The sequence below is a fragment of the Myotis daubentonii genome, chromosome 9 (genome assembly GCF_963259705.1).
Source record: "Myotis daubentonii chromosome 9, mMyoDau2.1, whole genome shotgun sequence".
NCBI lineage: Eukaryota > Metazoa > Chordata > Mammalia > Chiroptera > Vespertilionidae > Myotis > Myotis daubentonii.
Window position 1 is genome coordinate 7,655,516 of NC_081848.1, and position 19,919 is coordinate 7,675,434.

The 19,919-nt window shown below is 43.0% G+C and overlaps 1 protein-coding gene across 12 annotated transcripts in view; it reads left to right on the forward strand.

Annotated features, from left to right (window-relative positions):
- Positions 1-10,090, forward strand: part of USP28 (ubiquitin specific peptidase 28) — a 72,489-nt gene extending 62,399 nt beyond the window's left edge. For 6 of the 12 annotated variants that reach the window (XM_059707823.1, XM_059707824.1, XM_059707826.1 and 3 more), the window contains 10 exons: positions 467-658; positions 1,473-1,612; positions 1,779-1,958; positions 2,976-3,071; positions 3,745-3,923; positions 4,040-4,118; positions 4,890-4,969; positions 5,496-5,619; positions 7,398-7,593; positions 8,916-10,090. In XM_059707823.1, the coding sequence (XP_059563806.1) occupies positions 467-658; positions 1,473-1,612; positions 1,779-1,958; positions 2,976-3,071; positions 3,745-3,923; positions 4,040-4,118; positions 4,890-4,969; positions 5,496-5,619; positions 7,398-7,593; positions 8,916-9,091 (1,442 nt within the window). In that variant the 3' untranslated portion in view covers positions 9,092-10,090. Of the gene's footprint in view, positions 1-466; positions 659-1,472; positions 1,613-1,778; positions 1,959-2,975; positions 3,072-3,744; positions 3,924-4,039; positions 4,119-4,889; positions 4,970-5,495; positions 5,620-7,397; positions 7,594-8,915 lie in introns of those variants that run through there. The other 6 variants (XM_059707827.1, XM_059707829.1, XM_059707831.1 and 3 more) reach the window with 4 other exon arrangements.
- Positions 10,091-19,919: the final 9,829 nt, after the last annotated feature.

The window sequence follows — 19,919 nt, forward strand, 5'->3', positions numbered from 1 at the left end:
TAGCTTTTAATGACCCAGGTATTATTGACCATCTAACTATTGTATCAAATTGCTTTCTGATAGCACTTCATTGCCTGAAACTTGAGACAGCATAAATGCATTGGAATTCATCTCTAACCATCTTTAGATAGATATTCTTATCAATAATAGATGCAGTGGTTATATTGATAAAATTATTTTGTTTGAAATTTTCAGTGGATCTAATGATTTTTCTGAATTTCCAGGAAATATTTGGTCTATTCTTACTATTTTACCAGTGATTGGCCTCTGTTCCAAATCCTTACATTCATTCGTTCCTTCATTTAACAGATGATTCAATATGTGCCTACCTACTAATATGCCAGGCTCTGTTATTGATGTGCTCTGACTGTTGGCCTTATATTGTCAATACTTCTGATGGATTATGTGTATATCTATTTTTCATTAGGAAAGACCTTTTGATTTCTCCATCTTTGTTCTTTCTCAGAAGCAGTCCCAAATGAATCAGATCAGATGTTAGGAGAATTGGAAGCCTTATCTGTTGAACTTAAGCATTACGTTCAGGAAGATAACTGGAGATTTGAACAGGAAGTAGAGGAGTGGGAAGAAGAGCAGTCTTGCAAAATTCCTCAAATGGAATCTACCAACTCCACATCACAGGATTTCTCTACACCACAAGGTATTCGAGAAGGGCAGTGTGCCAGCGATAGTATTCACACTGCACTCTTTCAGCCAGCCCTGTGCTGATGGAGTGGTGCACAATACATTTCAAATAGAGTTGATATTGCACAACCTGTTGGGATAACTTATGGTTCAGAACGTGATTTCTGATGAGTAGGAGTAATAGCAGAAAGACTAGCTACCTGTACTATTACTCTGTTTAGTTTTGCTTATTTCCCAGGTTGTAAGAGGAATTATGGTAGGATTAATAGGTGGATTTTATGAAAACAATTATCCAAAGGTGACCTTCCACCAGGTCAAATACATGGTAATGAAAGGAAACTAGATTTTGGGTGGGGAACATGCAATAGATTACACAGATGTTGAATTATAATCTTATACACCTAAAATTCTATAATGTTATTAGCCAATGTTATGCATATAAATTTAAAAAAATTATAACAGCATTAATTGTAATGCTGTATGCAAATGTAAATGTGTCAAAGCTCAAGAACTTAAAAAATATATATATATAAATTTATTTTTTTAAAAGTCCATCTTCCTAACAGATGTTGTTTGTAGGAAACCTTGGCGTAAAGGAATCTGACCCAGTCAGGAGGAGCACATTAAATTTTACAGGATCATCAGTGTGGTTTTGCTGAAGGAGCCATTCCTTGTAGTCACAGTTTCTAGGGGAAACTTGCATAGATTTTTTTAAAGGTTTGTTAGAAAGGTTGTACATTTAACTTTGTGTCCATCCTGCTTGCCTTTACAGAGCGTTCTAGACATTACGTATCATCAGACACTAATTTCTGTGTCCAACTCTTTATCAGAGCCTTCAGGAGCCTCTGCCCACGGGGTTCGCTGCCTGTCGTCCGAGCACGCTGTGATTGTCAAGGAGCAGACCGCCCAGGCCATTGCAAACACCGCACATGCCTATGAGAAGAGTGGCGTCGAGGCAGCCTTGAGTGAGGTGAGAATGACCGAGGGAGCCCTGATTCAAGAGGGCGGCTTTCCTCAGTAATTTCCACAGTTCCCTCACATTCTGTGATTCTGTGTTTCTGCTGCATTTAACCAGTCCCTCTTAATTTCTCCATTTTTTTCTACTCATTCTCTCCATTCTGCTGCTGCGGCTTAAGGAAGCTGAACCCAAGAATCCCCTGCCCCCGGAAACAGACTTTGCAGAGCAGTCAGAGCAGCCCCCAGAGGCTCACGATGCAGACTCTGCTGCCCCGCCTCATTCTGAGGTGTCTGAAGTCGAGATTCCCAGTGTGGGGAGGATTCTGGTTAGAGCTGATGCAGACGGATATGATGAGGAGGTACAGAGCCGAGGGCAGGGTTGAGCTGCTTGTTGTCAGTCTTACCCCCTCTCATGTCACTGCATGTGCTTGAAGGTGTTCAGCGATGAGTAACACTTTCTTATCGAAACAAATGACACGAGGCCTCTCTGGTTTGACCTTAGTTACTGTTTTCACAAAGATAGCCTTGTTCCCCCTGTGCACTGCTCCCAGTATATGTCTACCCAGGGGGCCACTGCAGTTTAGAAGGCTCAGAAAGATGGAATTTAGTCCCTTGTTTGGTATTAGGACAAAAACTGCTTTTTAAGTGTTTGTCTTTGGTAGTATTAATTGTTTTTCCTCCACATGTAAAATTTACAGAGGTACAGTGAGCCAAACAGAGGTACATTGGAGTTGTTTTACATTCTAAAGCTTTAGGAAGAAGCTGTAGAATCCCACGTGGTTGAGGTGCTCCTCACAGTTGTCACTGCACAGAAACTATCATGAATCCTGCCCCTTAGATTTTTTTTTTCCTATGAGATATAGTTTTAAATTATTGAAAGGTTTTCATCTTATAAAGCACATTTGTGTATCCCCTAGTTTCCAGACTATTTTAAATGCCCTGTTCATCCTAGTAAAAGTCTAACATATTTGTGTGTTTAGGACATACACCCAAACTACAGAACTAAATTGAATTCTCACCTCAGACACTTCCTCACCGAGACACTTCCTCACCGAGAGCTCTAACTCAGCTGATCCTTGAGCAGTGCCATAACAGATAGTTGTAGACATGCATGTGTAGTCATCTGTGCATTGCAGAGGGTGCACAGGAATAGCTTGTCTTGGGCTGTACGTGTGCATAGGAGTAAGTGTGTGGACCGTGACGTTGTGTAGAGGGCAGTGCTGTCCGTGTGCACAGGAATGGGTGTAGAACCTGACCGGCAGTGGATGCTGACCAAGGCCATGCTTTCTTCAGCAGGCTGCTCCCCTGTCTTTTCATGCTCTTCTTTTGAACCTTTCCTCTCTCCTTTTTGTCTGTTTTGTGCCCTCTTGTGGTAGGTGATGCTGAGCCCTGCCATGCAAGGGGTCATCCTGGCCATAGCTAAAGCCCGTCAGACCTTTGACCGAGATGGGTCTGAAGCAGGGCTTATTAAGGTATCTCCGTTTTTTAATTTCTCCTCCTTATACCACAGGTATTATAATAATGGAGCAGTAATTCTATTAGTTGGTAAACAATAGGATTAAAGAGGTCTTTCATTGAAGTAAAGCATAAAACTCTCTTTCCTGCCTAACTAATGAATAAGCTGCCCACCAGACCGATCGCGCCTCCCCTCCTGGCACTGACGCAGCCGTGGTGAGCAGTGCCATCTGTCACCCAGCCGGGAGGGCTTGCTGTTGTTCTTAGGGAATGTCTAGCAGTAAAGCTAATGAGACATTGCCTTTGTACTTAGGGGCTGTCATATGAGAAAGTGGGCCATGCTTTTTAAGGTACTTGAATAAAATTTAAGGTATATAAATAAATTGTATTTATGTGGTCCCTGGGACTCGAGGATATGCCTGAAATAATTAAAACTAAACCTTTTTTTCTGAGAACTTTATGAAAAACTGTCTCTTATGAATATGGTATATCTTTGATGCCAGGACGCTAGAAGAGTTTCATCCCTTATGAAATGCACACGCCTTACAGACTCCATAGTTGCCTCTGTAATTCCTCAGTGAGGGTTTCTTAGGCGTCTTCTCAGAGTTAGGGAACCGCTGTCAACTTAGGCATCAGTGTCTGTGCAGGAGCCCACGGCGCGCCCTTTCTGACTCCCAGCTGTCGTCTTAGGCATTCCACGAAGAGTACTCCAGGCTCTACCAGCTGGCCAAGGAGGCGCCCTCCTCTCACAGCGACCCTCGGCTGCAGCACGTGCTCGTCTACTTCTTCCAGAATGAAGCACCCAAAAGGGTGGTGGAGCGGACCCTTCTGGAACAGTTTGCCGATAAAAATCTGAGCTATGATGAAAGGTGAGAAGGGGCTACTCAGGTGAACCCCCCCCTTCTGGGTCTGGAGTGGCTGCCTTCCCTGATCGGAAGCTGTGCCCTGGCTGCTGTCACTGCTTCCTGAACCTTGTTCCACACAGGTCCATCAGCATCATGAAGGTGGCGCAAGCTAAGCTGAAGGAGATCGGTCCAGACGACATGAATATGGAGGAGTACAAGGTCAGGTCTTTTCTTCCAATCTGCAAAGCCTCCAGCATTCATTCCTGAGGCAAAACTTACAATTCTGTGACTTGTCCTCCCCCCTGAAAAAACCACCTGAATAAGAACAGATGAATGATCTTTTCTTACCCTCAGCACAGCAGGCTTCTTTATTCCATCTTCATCAGATGAGTCAGCACTTCCTTTTCTTAAATACGCGCTTTAGCCCTGTTCTAGGCATATAATTCTTGAACTCACAGTTTGGGTTTGTTTTAAATAATAGTTTCCTATATTGGAAATAATATTTTTATATTGGATATTCAATTTCTGTGCATTAAAGTGCATATATAACTACAAGTTTTTTTTTTTTAAAGCTTTGTATTGTACGTAAAACAATGTTATGTGCCAGCTAAGGTGTGCCCACCACACTCACTGAGCTTGAGTGTTGTCCTGTGACGGGACGGCCTGTCCTTTCATCTTCCTCACATCTGGATGGTTTCCTCAGAACTAGAGAGGTCATTCATTTAAACCAGAGCTGAGTGACTTTGACATGGGTGCTGCAAATTAAGATGGTAAATTCTAAAGCTCATACGAAATACCGTGGAAGGAAAAGGACATTAAAAATTAAGGTCAAAGTAGACTTGTTCTAAATGTTGAATATGTTTCTATGTGAAAATCTTTGTGTTTGTTGCTTTTGTGCCTGGCCACATGTGCAGAGTGTAAAACTTACGTGGTGGGCCGTGTGAAAGTAGTTTGTGGTCGTAATCATTAACACGAGTCATCCCTTTACAGAGGTGGCATGAAGATTATAGTTTGTTTCGAAAGGTGTCTGTGTATCTCCTGACAGGCCTGGAACTCTATCAAAAAGAAAAGTAAGTTGGCCTTCCATGTTGCTAAGACTGTTGGTCGGGACTCTGTGATGTATCGATCCCCACCCAGGAATGCTGAGTCACGGGCATACACCACCCTGTCACGTGCGCAGCCTGCCTCTGTTGTCCCAGTATTGCCCTCAGTGTTGCTCTGAATGTCACACTGCTCATCCTTCAGTAGTGATAGATGTATGAGTGAAGAGACGTCGTGGCCAGATCTCCTCTGTGATAAATGAAGGTGACTCAGTGGACCTGCGAGCTGGTGCAGCCCTCCGTGAGCAGCTAGCCCACGTCTGTGTCGGGAAGCCCAGGCCCAGGGAGCTTTCAGGACTGGCCTTGGGTTGGGGCCAGTTTGTGGAGGAGCTGGGACTGGCTGCCGTCTTTGGCCGCAGGCTTCTCCCAGTCCCCGGTGCCGCTCCTCCTTTCAGACTCCATGATGCAGCCACGGAAGTCCTTGTCTGAGGGGCAGGGAGGTGGAAGCCCTGGGTTTTGGAGGACACTCAGCTGTTGTTATCTGCCATTTCCTCAGGTACCAAGAAGCCCTCTCCTACCTGGTGTATGCCTACCAGAGCAACGCCACGCTGCTGACCAAGGGGCCCCGCCGCGGCGTGAAGGAGTCGGTGATCGCTTTATACCGAAGGAAATGCCTTCTGGTGTGTTTGTCTGTGACGCCTCAGATCTCTGTTGCTCGTTGTCTTTACCACTGTCCTGCAAGCCAGGAGGAAGTTAGTCTCCAACAGCTTTCACATCTTCCCAAACTCTCAAGAGGAGCTTAACGTTGGAACAGATTATTTAAAATTGCTTAGTGGATATCATTCTTCTTCAGTCCCTGTGCTTGTCACGTGTACCTGCATTTCATCGCATTGCTTTCCTACCAGCCTGTGAGGCCTTGGGCACAGATTTTCTCTTAGCTATGTTCTCTGTGTCTGGAACATAGTGAACATGTAATACATGTGTGTTGAAGGAATGCAGTGTTTCTTCTGTGTTCCTTGCTGGTAGATAAGAGTTCTAGTGACTTCTAAAGAGACTCCAGGTTTTGAAGTTAGGAGCCGTAAGAGTTGGCCTGCCCCCCCGGTGTTGTCGCTGTCACACTCCAGGGAAGGCCTCCTGGCCTGTTCACAGTTGGCAGTCACGAGGAAAGGCAGACCGACACCCCTCCGTGTACCCCAGGTTTAAAGCGGTGCTCGCCCTTCAGAAAACTACACAGGGCGGCTTGCCCGCAGGTTGTGTGCTGTGTTTATCTTTCCCGAGCCCCGCCCCCTCCCGGGGTCAGGCGGCCTTTCCACCGCTGCCCTGTTACTGCCAAGTGGAGGAGGTTAAGTCATGACATACACTGACCTCAAGAGCTTCTTGTTCTGGTTTATGTTTGATTTCTGTACTGGCTATAGGTGTGGCGGAGCATTTGGAAGCTGAAGAAAGGCTTGTAGATTGGGTGTATCTGAATTTTATTAGAGGTACACTTTTATTTTTTAAGTCACCAAACGCAGGTTATATTTGGCCTGTCCTGCTCAGCTGCCACAGGTAGGCAGTAATAGTGAATTGGCTGGTTCCCCGGCTGGCTCTCCACCTTCGATGTGCGCCACAATCACCCGGGGAACTTTCACGCGAGGAAGACGCACAGGCCCCTCCCAGGCAGCCAGACTGGGGCCTGCGCGGCCTCCTGTCTTCTGCAGGTGGTTCTGCTGCTCCGTGGAGACAGAGGCCATTGAATAGACCAGTGGTTCTCAGCCGTGGCTGCACATCACAGTCACCTGGGAATCTTTTTTTAAAATTCTGATTTCTGGGCCTCATCCTCCGGAAATTCTGTTTTTTTGTTATGGGGTGAGGCCACAACATTAGTAACAAAGAAACAGAATTTCCGGAGGATGAGGCCCAGAAATCCGGATTTTAAAAAGATTTCCAGGTGAGTCTAAGGTGCAGCCAAGGTTGAGAACCACTTTTAGTGGAAGCAGGTGTTAGGCACGATCTTGACTTGGAAGTTCAGGCCATTGGGTCAGAGGCTTAGCTGCCTAAGAATCACCTTGGGAGCTTTTATCAAGTCCCAGTGCCCAGCATACCAGTGACAGCAGCTAATGGGTGGAGGAGGAGCAACATAGTTTGTAGAGCAATGGTTCTCAACCTTCTGGCCCTTTAAATACAGCTCCTCCTGTTGTGACCCAACCATCAAATTATTTTCGTTGCTGCTTCATAACTGTAATGTTGCTACTGTTATGAATCGTAATGTAAATATCTGATATGCAGGATGGTCTTAGGCGACCCCTGTGAAAGGGTCGTTTGACCGCCCAAGGGGTCGCGACCCACAGGTTAAGAACCGCTGTTGTAGAGATTCCCCCAGCAATTCCAATGGCAGTAAAGTTTGGCAGCCACTTGTTAGGATCTTCTAAAGTTCTTATTTATCTTTTCAGACTTTTTTTCATGCTTTTATCTGTAGGAGCTGAATGCCAAAGCGGCTTCTCTCTTTGAAACCAATGATGACCACTCGGTAACAGAGGGCATTAATATGATGAATGAGTTGATCATTCCCTGCATTCACCTCATCATCAATAACGACATCTCCAAGGATGACCTGGATGCCATTGAGGTCATGAGAAAACACTGGTGCTCTTACCTGGGGCAAGATATTGCAGGTGTGTTGCTTTTAGCACTCCCAGTAATCTCTAAGGCTCTTGGGAACGACAGAAATTACAGTGGGCTCACTCTATAGCACATGTTGCCAAACCTCGTCAAAGGATATGGGAGCCCCTGGGGTTAGGGAGTGAGAAGTGGACCTGCTCTCCTGGGGTGGGGAGGCAGGGCCTCTGCTCCTCTAACCTCCCTGCCTCCTCTGCGGTGCTGAGGCATCTCCAGACGACCAGGAAGCCCTGGGTGAAACGTCACTGCTCTCCAGGAGTGTCCGACCTCTATGACTTTTCAGTTGCCAAAATCTGGACTCCAATTGCATAGTTTAAAAATCAAAATTCATTCATGCTGCGCCCTGGCCAGTTGCTCAGTGGTTAGAGCACCAGCCTGTGGACAGAGGGGTTGAGGGTTCAATTCCTGGTAAAGGGCACATACCTCTGATGTAGGTGGGATCCCTGGCCCCGGTCCATGCAGGAGGCAACCAGTTGATGTGCTTGTCCAAAGTATTCTAGGGAGTGAGGCTAGTTATTTTTAGGTGAGTTTGATAGACTTAGAAAGTTGGTGTATATTCTAATATGAATCTTCTCTGTTAGTTTCTCACTGATGTAAAGATATTCTATTGACTGCCCTAGCTGGTTTGGCTCAGTGAATAGAGCGCCAACCTGCGGACTGAAGGGTCCCAGGTTCGATTCCAGTCAAGGGCTGGATTGTGGGCTCGATCCCTAGTAAGGGGTGTACAGGATTCTCTCATCATAGATATTTCTATCTCTCTCCCTCTCCCTTCCTCTCTGAAATCAATAAAAAAATATATATATTCTATTGACTTGTAAAAGTGCTCCAAGTTTATAGTATTTATTGAAAATTCTATTGTAATTAGTAGGTGTGACTTTCCTTTTAATGTCTTCAGTTTCTGTGTAGGCCATGTGTGATATATGGCTGTATTTAGTGCGCTGTGCACACACTGTATATTTTAATCATTTGAAAGACCATGCACCCTTATATTTATGGCACAGAGTGTTCCATCTGCTTTCTCAAAGTTTAAAAGGGTGATTGGAAGATCTGTCCTGTCAGTAATGAAGTCAGCACAGTGTGGTTCTTCCATATGCCAGGTGGCGGCCAGCTCTGCCTAAAGCTCTGGTGTACTTGACAAGTCGGTCTTTGCTCCAGGTTGGGCCTGAGGGCGTCACCATCTGTTGTTAGTTGGCCAGAGCAATGCTCTGCGGTTGGGCAGTGGGCTGTCTGGAGGGCCTTCCCATAGAGTTTCAGACTTAATTAGTTTTCACTAGAGTTCTACTTAACTGTATATGTAACCATCATCTTCTCTCCACAGAGAATCTGCAGCTGTGCTTAGGGGAATTTCTACCCAGGCTTCTAGATCCTTCTGCAGAAATCATTGTATTGAAGGAGCCTCCAACTATTCGACCCAATTCTCCCTATGACCTTTGCAGCCGGTTTGCAGCCGTCATGGAGTCGATTCAAGGGGTTTCAGCTGTGACCGTGAAGTAAGCAGTCATGTGTTCAGGGCCTGCCCTGGTCTTGGTTGCCTGCCCATTGAACAGAAGTCTGTTGCCCAGTGTTTACCTTGGGAGAGGAATTAGGTGAAAAGGAAGATCCAGATCCAGACCCCAACCATGCTGTGTGTGTAACAGGATTGGAAATAAAACTGCCCTTTTCAGGAGCAGACTCACTGCCGCGGCTTTCCTGAAAGAGGCAGGGGCAGCGAGAGGGGTGTTGAATTATGCGGGAGACCCGAGGGGGCCTCTTCTACCCACAGGAATGCGTGTGCTTTTCTAAGCCTCTGCCACTTTTTAAATTGCCCTTCAGCCATCAATATTTTTGACAGTAGAATAGAAGGGTGATCATCGGAACCTGAACCAGATGAACAGCTCCTCCTTATTACAGGTGACATTTGAAAATTCTTAACTGCCAGAGATAAGAAATAGAAACCTTGCCTGACTCTTGGCAGGATGGCAAGTCGGGTTACTGATAAGCCACTGCCCTTTTACGCGTGGGTAGAATACAAGGTCATGTGGCCAGAAGATGCGGAAAAATCAGAAGAAAGCTGCCTCTCCTTTCTTCTCTCTCTTTTATTTATATTTTTAATTAAACCAGAAAACCTCCTGAGTGACAGAAAGGAAAGCATTAAGGACTTTAGATGGAATAACATTGTGAAACTTGACTAACGGTAGTGGGTTTGTGTGGTTTTCTTTTTTAAATGGGAAAGTGAATGTATGTAAACTCTCGGGTGTTTCCTACTGTTGATCCTGTTCTTTTTGGTGAGGGAGCCTTTATTTTATTTTTTTAATTTAAGTATAGTTGGTATACAATATTATATTAGTTTCAGGTGTACAGTATAGGGATTCGACATTTATATGCCCATGATGTGATCATCGTGCTAAGTCTAGTAACCATCTGTCACCATGCAAACTTACCACAATATTACTGGCTGTATTTCCCTTTACCTGTTTCACTCATCCCTCCCAGTACCACCATCCCCAACAAAAACGAAACAAAAACAGGCCCATAGAAACAGAGATCAAACTGATGGTTAAAGATGGCATTTTTATGATTGTTAACCATTTAATTTTCGAGGGCCTGAAAATTGTCAGAAACATGTCTAAGGCTGCTGCTGACCCAAAAGAACATTTTGATGCCCTCTCCCTTTTTGTTTTGGAAAAATAAAGGATGTTGGTTTGTAAAAAGAAAAAAAAAAATCTATGTGTATATTTAGAGAAATATCTCCTGTTGACCATTTTTAAAAGGCTCCAGTTTGGATATTGTGTTTTAACGGAATTTGCAAATTAAAGGAATTGTGGGAGGGAAGAACACTTGATACCACTATACAGATTTTATAAATGTGCAATAAAAGCATTTGTTTTACCTTTGGTGTGCAGTGAGGCCTTTATTTAAATATATGTCTTCTATTTTGGAAATGGATGGACTTGGTAATCATTTGTCATGGGTCAGTTTTTCTTTTTTAAAAGAAAAAAGTAGATTAAAGGGTTAAGAAGCTTAATGGGGATAAAATAAGAGCACGCGACAGGCCTTCTTGAGCAGCACCTAGTGGTGACTGATAACTTTTCATCTCGTTTACTGGTATTGCATGTACGTGATCCACTTTGTATTTGTCAAACTTAGAAGGAAAAAAATGTTTTTAGCTGATTTTTTTATGTTTTTATTAAATTAATGGTTTGGTCATATTTTATAGATATTCAGAGGTATATGTGCTTTAAGGTTACTGCAAAGATTTGTTTCATGGGAAATCAATCAATTATCTTACCTATTGATTACCTTTTACTGTTTAAAATTATAAACTATTTGCCTTTCACTTTTAAATCCCTGTCATTATTGAATACTATGCACAGTTGTATTATTTCACTTCATATAACCTGGGATGATGATGGGTCAGATGTCATAAGCTGTGGAGCCAGGACACTAACCCTTAGTGGTCTCACTTCACAGCCTATGCTTTTAACAACTGCTCAGCTGTACCGGGTAGTCTTGTAAAATCTTTTGCTTTGAACCTTTCCACATTAGCTATTTCCTGGTCAGATACTGGGAATCTGCAGTTGTCCAAGGAGGGAATAGCTGGCTGTCTTTAGTGTGCAGTGTTGAGTAGTGTGCAAGCTTGGGACTCACACCACCAGGGGCGGCGTGCTGAGAAGTAATTTCTTTTTCCTCACATTAGCTGGCTGCCTTCGGTCAGCCTGGTTCCTTAGAGTTCACAAACTGCCTCAAGCTAGGGATGACTTACGTGTTTAAAGGGTTGTGTTTAAAGGGTTGTGTAAAAAGAATGAGGAGGGTGGCAGGAGGAGGAAGAAACCTATGTGACCCTTAGCTAAAATGATTCAGGAGTTGGGCAGGGTACTTACTTGACCTCAGCATAAATCCCCCTGAGACTGGGTTCAGGCTTCTGGCTAACTGGAATTGCAGTCCTCCTCTGTTTGGAATTGTTACCTCCTTAAAGAACTATGAGGCATATAAGCTCATAGATGTGAAGTGGATACATAGGACAATTTACATAATGAATAAACTAGAGTCTGGTATTGAATGTGGCCCTGGGATGTAGCAAGGATAGGACAGAAGGGGGAATTCATTGTAGCTATAGTTTATTCATTTTCACTGTTTGGTGGTTAAATATCTTTTAATTTATTCCCTAATTTTATTTGAGTCGTTTCCAGTTTCTGGCTACTACCCATACTCCTACCAGGAACATTAAATGTATGTCTTTTGATGCACACAGGAGTGCATTTCTGTTGGTATGTAACTATAAGTGAAATCATTGGGTCATGGAAATAGATAGATAAATCTTTATTGGGTACTGCCAAGCAGTTTTCCAGTGCACTGTCACCAATTTAAACGCCCACTAGCAGTTTATAAGAGTTCAGTGTTGCCCTATATCCTTGTCAAGATTTGCTTTTGTCAATATTTTTTTAATTTACCTTTCTGATAGATGTGTGATGATGTTTTAATTTGTATTTCTCAGGTGCTAATAATGTTAAGCACCTCTTAGTGGCCTTTGTCTAGAGTCTTTTATGAAATACCTATTTAAGTCTTTGGTCCACTTTATTGAATTTACTATCATTTACTTATTGATTTACTAGAGTGGCCCAGTGTATGAACTCGTGCACATTGAAAGGAAATTAATTAGGAGAAATATTTGAATATCACTATTCGCCCTTTCTCTATAATAGAAGTGTCAACCAAATTCACGATCAACAATGACAGATCGAAACACACCTATGCAATTGGCGCCAGTGAGAGCTTTATATGTATAGATAAACTTGCTTAATTGGACCTGTTTTCTGATTTAGCTAAACTTTTTCCAGCCCAGTGAAGCACCCCAACTTCTCTGTCAGGTAATTGTCAGCAACACAGCAGTAAATATCAACACGAAGCAGATTATTGTAGATCATGCAGGGAGAACAAAGGGTAAAATATTTAACTGCAGCAGTGTTTGACTTTATTTTGCGCAGTGAGAAACCTGAAGTCATTTTCAAGTTCCACCATTTCTATACTTTCTAAATCTCCACTTTCTGGTTAATAAAAAGAAAATATGATCCCACTGAGTCTCCTATCTACCTACTCCAGTACTTCTATGAGGATCAAATGAGATGAGGCACAGGAAAATGCTTCGCAGACATTTGATTACAGTGTAAAATGTTTCCACCTGGCTATAAAGCAAGTGGTGTTCCTGGGCTGAAGAAACTCCAAGGAGGCTAGTCGCTAGGGAGAGAAAGCCAGGCGTTGCTATGTGACATCATTACTTGCTGCCCACAGCCACAGTTGCTGGGCTGGGCTGGGCTGTGAGCCTCATTTTGAGCCATGGGGTCTCAGCAGCGTCAGCTGCAATTTAGTTGAGTGTCACTCCAGGGTGGTGGTGGGGCCTGTGTCCCACTTGGGGGAAGCCGAGTGTTGCTTTGTGGGCACCAGGTCCGCGGTGCCGTTTATTGTTAAATGGCCTGTCGATAAGGAGAGGAAGCTGGGTGTTGCTACATGATGTTATTACCCGGCACCCACAGCTACTGTTTCCGGGCTGGGCTGGGCTGTGGGCCGCATTTTGCGCCCTGGGGTCTTGGCAGCATTGGCTGTGATTTGGTGGGCTGTCACCCCAGAGTGGTAGCGGGGCCTGTGTCCCACTTGGGGGAAGCCGAGAATTGCTTTGTCGTCACCAGGTGGCCAGTTCGCATCACAGCAGCTCCTGCATTGAGCGTCTGGCCCCTGGTGATCAGTGCGCATCATAGCGACTGGTCGGATTGTCAGACACTTAGCATATTAGCCTTTTATATCCTATACAATAAAAGACTAATATGCAAATAGACCTAACAGTGGGAAAACCAAACAACTAAACAGTCACTATGACGTGTGCTGACTACCAGGGAGTGTGCGCGGAACAAGGCAGGCATCGGCAGCAGGCGGCAGAGCACAGAACATGGTGGGCATCGGCCGCGGCGAGATGGTGGAGCAGGTGAGTGGGGGTGCCACACCAAGGCAGGGTGCTGGTCTCTGTCTTCAGGGTGAGCCTCTGGTGGTTACTGAAAATTCTTTGCACCCATGCACCGCGCTCGCACCCGCTGACAGCGCTGGCCCCAATCGCTCTGCACCGTCAGCGGGTGCAAGTGGGGCCAGCACTGTCAGCTTGTGAGAGCTGTGGTGGCAAGAGCAGGGCTGCCAGCAGACGGGATGTGGGGACCAGCAGGAGGGGTTGGGTGGGGGAGCAGAGGATGGGCCAAGACCCACCTCTGTGCCCATCACAGCCTCACACTCACAGTTCCTTTCAAAGTGCATGAATTCATGTACTGGGCCCCTAGTATATAGATACGAGTAAAAAATATTCCAGTTATGGAAGCTTTGGGTTATACATATTGCATATATCTTTTCCCACTCTGGTTTTGCACACTTGATATCTTTCAATTAAAATACGTTTATGTTAATGCACTCCAATTTATCAGTCTTTTCCTTCATAGTTAATGCCTACTTATGGCCAATTTGAGGAAATTGTTACCAAGGTCATAAAGATATCTGTTAACTATTTTATATTTCACAGTTAGCTATTGACTCAAACCATTTATTGAAAACTCTATTTCCCAGTGCTATGCCTTTGTCATTGATCAAGGGTCTACATAGGGGGCTGTTTCTGGGCTGTTTTGTCTACTTATACCATCACACTGTCTGAACTACTTAGAAATCTTGATTTTCAGTACAATAAATTAATCCAGTTTTGAGTTCTTCAAGAGCATCTTGGCTAGTCTTAATCTTTATATTTCCATATAAATTTTAGAATCAGTTTGTCAATTTCATACATGCATACACAAATCTCCAGGGGTTCTGGTTAGATTCATAGTGACTATAGATAATTTGGAGAGAATATCCTCTGATCTATGAACATGGTATGTTCTATTTATTTAGGTTTTTATTTTCTGTATAAAAGTCTTCCACACCTTCCATAAAATGTATTTCTGGGTGTGTTCAAGCTATTGTAAATGTCATTTTTAAAATTCCAATTTTCTTTATTGTGCTGGTATCTAAAACCAAATTATCAGTAGTTTGGTTTCTTTTTAGATTTTCTATGCACACAATTATGCTATCTGTGAATGATGACTTTATTTATTTCAAGTTCTTATAACATTCATTTTTCTTATCTGGTCACACTAGGACCTCTGATAAAACACTGAATAGAAGTGGCAATAGTGGGCTTCCTCCTCCCATAATTATATCAGGGTAAAAAGTTTTCACTATTTTACTATTAAGAATGATAAAGGCTTTTTTGTAAATTCTGTTTATTGTATAAAGACTGATTCCTTCCATTCCTAGTTTGCAAAGAGTTTTAAAGTTTTGAGCAGTGAAGCCTGATGGCTCTGGGGCCGGCTCCAGCCAGAGCCCAGCCAGAGCGAAGGTCTGGGTCCTGGGGGCCAGAGGCAAACCGGTGCCAGCAGCCACGGGAAGGGAAGGCCTATTGCACGAATCTCTTCGTGCAACAGGCCTCTAGTAAATAATAAAAGTGTAATACGCTAATTAGACCAGACAGCTGAATACCTTCTGGACGTCATTCTGGACATCCTTCCACATGAAGCTGCAGTGGTGGGGGCTGAGGCAGAGGTAGTTAGGGGCAATCAGGCAGGCAGGCAAGCGGTTAGGAGCCAGTGGTCCCGGATTGCGAGAGGATGCAGGCCCGGCTGAGGGGACACCCCCCACCCCCATGCACGAATTTCATTCACCGGGCCTCTAGTATATGTATAATTTTTACATGTATATTCATGAAATATTGGCCTTTAATTTTTTTTTTCTTATATGGACTTGGGAAATATTCTCCCATTTTCTATTCTCTGAAAGAGTTTGAGTAATGTAGAACTATTCCTTAATATCCAGGAGGATTCATCATGGAAACCATCTAAGCCTAGAATTGTTTGTGTTCTGTAAGAATGCTTTTGTTTGGCATTTTCAAAGAACTTATGTTTGTTAATCTCTTTTGCAAGGTTGCTTCAGTAATTCTTAACCTTGGCCACCGATTCAGAATCAGCTATATCACATTTAAAAACAGCTGCCAAGGCCCTGACCAGGTAGCTCAGTTGGTTAGAGCTTTGTCCCGATAGGCCAGGGTTAGGTGTTTGATCCCTGGCCAGGGCACATATAAGGAATGCATAAATAAGTGGAACAACAAGTTAATGTTTCTCTCTCCTATTTCCCCATTCCTCTTTCTCTCAAATCAATTTAAAACAAAAACAGTTGCCAAGGCCTCAACCATACAGATACTAACTTGTTAGATTTGGACCGGGCTTCTGATGCCTTCATGCTTAGAAAAAGCATCACAGGTGATTCTGGTACTGTCATGGCTGAGACCTACTTCATAGAAGTTTTATGTTACTAAGAAAGTGGCTTTTACGTTGTCATCAACTCACTGAATTCTATGGCTTCATTAAAAGACTGTAGAACCTTTTCAGTAATAGTTTATAGACTTTCATGCTCTCTGAATTAATGTTTTATCTTTGGCACATTCCTCATGATAAAATCAACTTCAATGAAGTACCGAAAAATAATTTTTGTATAATTAAACTACCCTTTAATTTCCATAAACACATCAGTTCCCTAAAGTTTGCTCACAGCTCAACTTCTCAGCTGTTCAGTCATTAACATTACTTTTCCCTGAATTATCAACAAAATGCAAAGACAACCTACTTATTGGGAGAAGATATTTGTCAATGATACATTCAATAAGGGGTTAATTTCCAAAATTTATAACTCATAAAACTCAACACCAAAAGGACAAACAATACAATTAAAAAATGGGCAGAGTACCTGAATAGACACTTCTCCAAAGAGGATATACAGATGGCCAAAAGACATGAATAGGTGTTCACCGCCACTAATGAGGATAGTTTAGGAACCTCTGGGACAACATCGAGTGTAACAACATTCATATCATTGGGGTACCAGAAGGAGTAGAAAGAATAAGAGATTGAAAACCTATTTGAAGAAAACTTTCATAACCTGGCAAAGGAAATAGACATAAAAGTCCAATAAGTGCAGAGAGTCCCAAACAAGATTAACTCAAAGAGGCCCACACCAAGACACATCATAATTAAAATGGCAAAGGTTAAAGAGACTCATAAGAGCAGCAAGAGAAAAGTAGTTACCTGTAAGGGAGCTTCCATAAGACTGTCAGCTGATTTTTCAACAGAAGCTTTTGCAGGCCTGAAGGGGATTGACACAAAATATTCAAAGTAATGAAAAGCAAGAATCTACAACCAAGACTACTTTACCCAGCAAGGCTATCATTTAAAATTGAAAGAGAGATAAACATCTTCCCATATAAGAAAAAACTAAAGGAATTTATCACCAACAAAGCAGTATTATAACAAATGCTAGAGGGATTTCTTTAAGAAAGCAAATAAAGAATGTAAATATGGATAATAAAATGGCAATAACTACATACCTATCAATAATCACTTTAAATGTAAATGTATTAAATGCTCCAATCAAAAGACATAGGGTACCTAAATGGATAAGAAAACGACACCCGTACATATGCTAACTATAAGAGACCCACTTCAGAGTAAAAGACACATACTGGTAGACTGAAAGTAAAGGTATGGGAAAATATAGTTCATGAATATATTATTTCAAATTCGTGGTTTGGGTTTCTTTGGATATAGTCCCAGTAGTGGGATCACTGGGTCAAAAGGAAGCCAGTCAGAGAAAGACAAATATCATATGATCTCACTTATATGTGCAATCTAATGAACAAACTAAATTGATGAACAAGATAGAAATAGGCATGGATACATGGAACAGGTTGGGAGGAGGGGGCTGAATGAATGAAGGTGAAGGATTTAAGCAAAAAATAACAAAAATAAACCAAAAATGAAAAAACAACAACCCACATATATATGCCATGTACACACAGACAACAGTATGGTGATAGCCAGAGGGAAAGGAAGATGGAAGTAGGTAGAAGTGGGGCAAAGGAAATAAGGGAATGGGAAGAGACTTTGCTTTGTGTGATGGACACAATGCAGTCACAGATGATGTTTTGTTGAGTTGTACACTTAAAACCTGGACGGTATTGTGAATCAATGTAAAACTGGCAGCAATACTTATATCAGACAAAATAGACTTTAAAACAAAGGCTATATAATAAGAGACAAGGAAGAGCATTACATAATGATAAAGGGATCAATCCAACAAGAGGATATAGGCCTGGTAAACATTTAACATCCAATACACCTAAATTTATGAAGCAAATGTTGATGGACATAGAGGGAGAGGTCAACAATATTACAGTCATAGTAGGGGACTTTAATAGCCCATTAATATCAATGGATAGATCTTCCAGACCGAAAATCAATAGGGAAACAATGGCCTTAAATGAAATATTAGACCAAATGGATTTAATTGATGTTTTTAGAGCATTTCACCCAAATCAGCAGAATATACATTCTTTGCAAGTGCACACAGAACATTTTCCAGAATAAACCACATGTTAGGCCACACAACAAGTCTCAGTAAATTTAAGAAGACTGAAATCATATCAAGTATCTTCTCTGACTACAATGGCATGAAACTAGAATTCAATTAGAAGAAAAAAACTGAAAAACACACAAACACATGGAGGCTAAATAACATATTACTTAACAATGAGATCAAGGAAGAATCAAACAATACCTTGAGAGAAATGAAAATGAAAACACAACCACCCAAAATCTATGAGACACAGCAAAAGCAATCCTAAAAGTGTATACCTCAGAAATAAGAAAAATCTCAAACAATCTAACCTTATACCTAGTGGATCTAGAAAAAGAACAAACAAAGCCCAAAGTGAGTAGGAGGAAGGAAATAATAAAAATCAGAGTGGGGAGGGACAACCAAGATGGCAGCATAGGTAAATACCTGAACTTGCTGCCACACACAACCACATTAAAACTACAACTAAAAGACAAAACAAATAGCATCCAGAATCACGGGAAGGCTGGCTGAGTGGAAATTCTACAACTAGAAGGAAAGAGAAAAGCGCATTGAGTCCGGTAGGAGGTGCAGAGGTGTGGAAGTGCGGAGGTACAGAGGCACGTGTAAAAGGGACTGGCAGCTGGGTATGCTGTTGTCTTTTTGAATCAGGAGGGAGATACAAGCTCCTGACTTCTCTGAACTACAGTTCCGGGCGAGAATCTGGGGACCCAGATTCATACAGAGAGAAACTGGACTGTCTGGCATAGGGCCAGAATGTGAGGGTGGCTTTCTCACAGAGGTGCTTGCAGCAGTCATTGTTCCTGCACAGGGCCGCAGGACACAGAGACCCAGGGATCTATCCAGGGCAGGACCGTTGGGCAACCATTGCTGTTTGCACTGCCCCATGATTCCCTGAGACCACGCCCTCCCAATTTACAACCCCACCCAAGCTGTGTGCAGAGGCTTTTGCATATGAATGGCCTGGCCTTTCTCCACCTAAAAACTTGTCATACTGCAGCTGGGTCAGACAACCCCAGAGCTTCCTAAAGAAGGCCCAAGGCTCATCAGCAGCCTGCATTGCTTCACAGCTGTGCCTCATCTGGGCACCTCCAAACCCCAAACAAAGAGGAGGAATCTGCAGATCTCTCTGTAGCTCCTGCTGGGTGGCCTCAAGCAGTGGCTGACTTTGCTTGCACCTCCTTGGAGATCCAAGAGCCAGTGTACCCAGTGATCAGAGTGAGACCATCCAGATTAAAACTCTTCACATCCATAAGAGACACACTCAGGGAGCAGACTCAGTGAGCACCAAAGCCCCACTGAAGCAAGTCCTGCCCCATAAGGGTGTCTCCAGCACAGAAGTTCTCCCATTGTGGACACAACTGGTCCTCACAGCCAATTGGCCTGGAGGTCAATTCCTCCCAGTGATACCAACAGCAATCAAGGCTTAACTACAACAAGACTGTGCACACAGCCCACAAAGGGATGTACTAAGTGTGTCCACCTCAGGTAATTGGGGAGGCTGAGCCACTGGGCCCTATAGGACACCTAGCACACAAAGCCACTCTATCAACACAGGGAAGCAGCCAAAATGCGGAGACAATGAAACAGGACACAAATGACAGAAATAGAGGAAAACAAACTATTGGATATAGAGTTCAAAACCACACTTATAAGGTTACTCAAGAATCTTCTAGAAACCCCCAAGAAATATAGTGAGACCCTTGAGAATATGAAAAAGGACCAACTAGAAATTAAGCATACACTGACTGAAATAAAGAATAATATACAGAGATCCAACAGCAGACAAGAGGATCCCAAGAATCAAGTCAAAGATTTGAAATATGAAGAAGAAAAACACCCAACTAGAAAAGCAAAGGGAAAAAAGAATCCA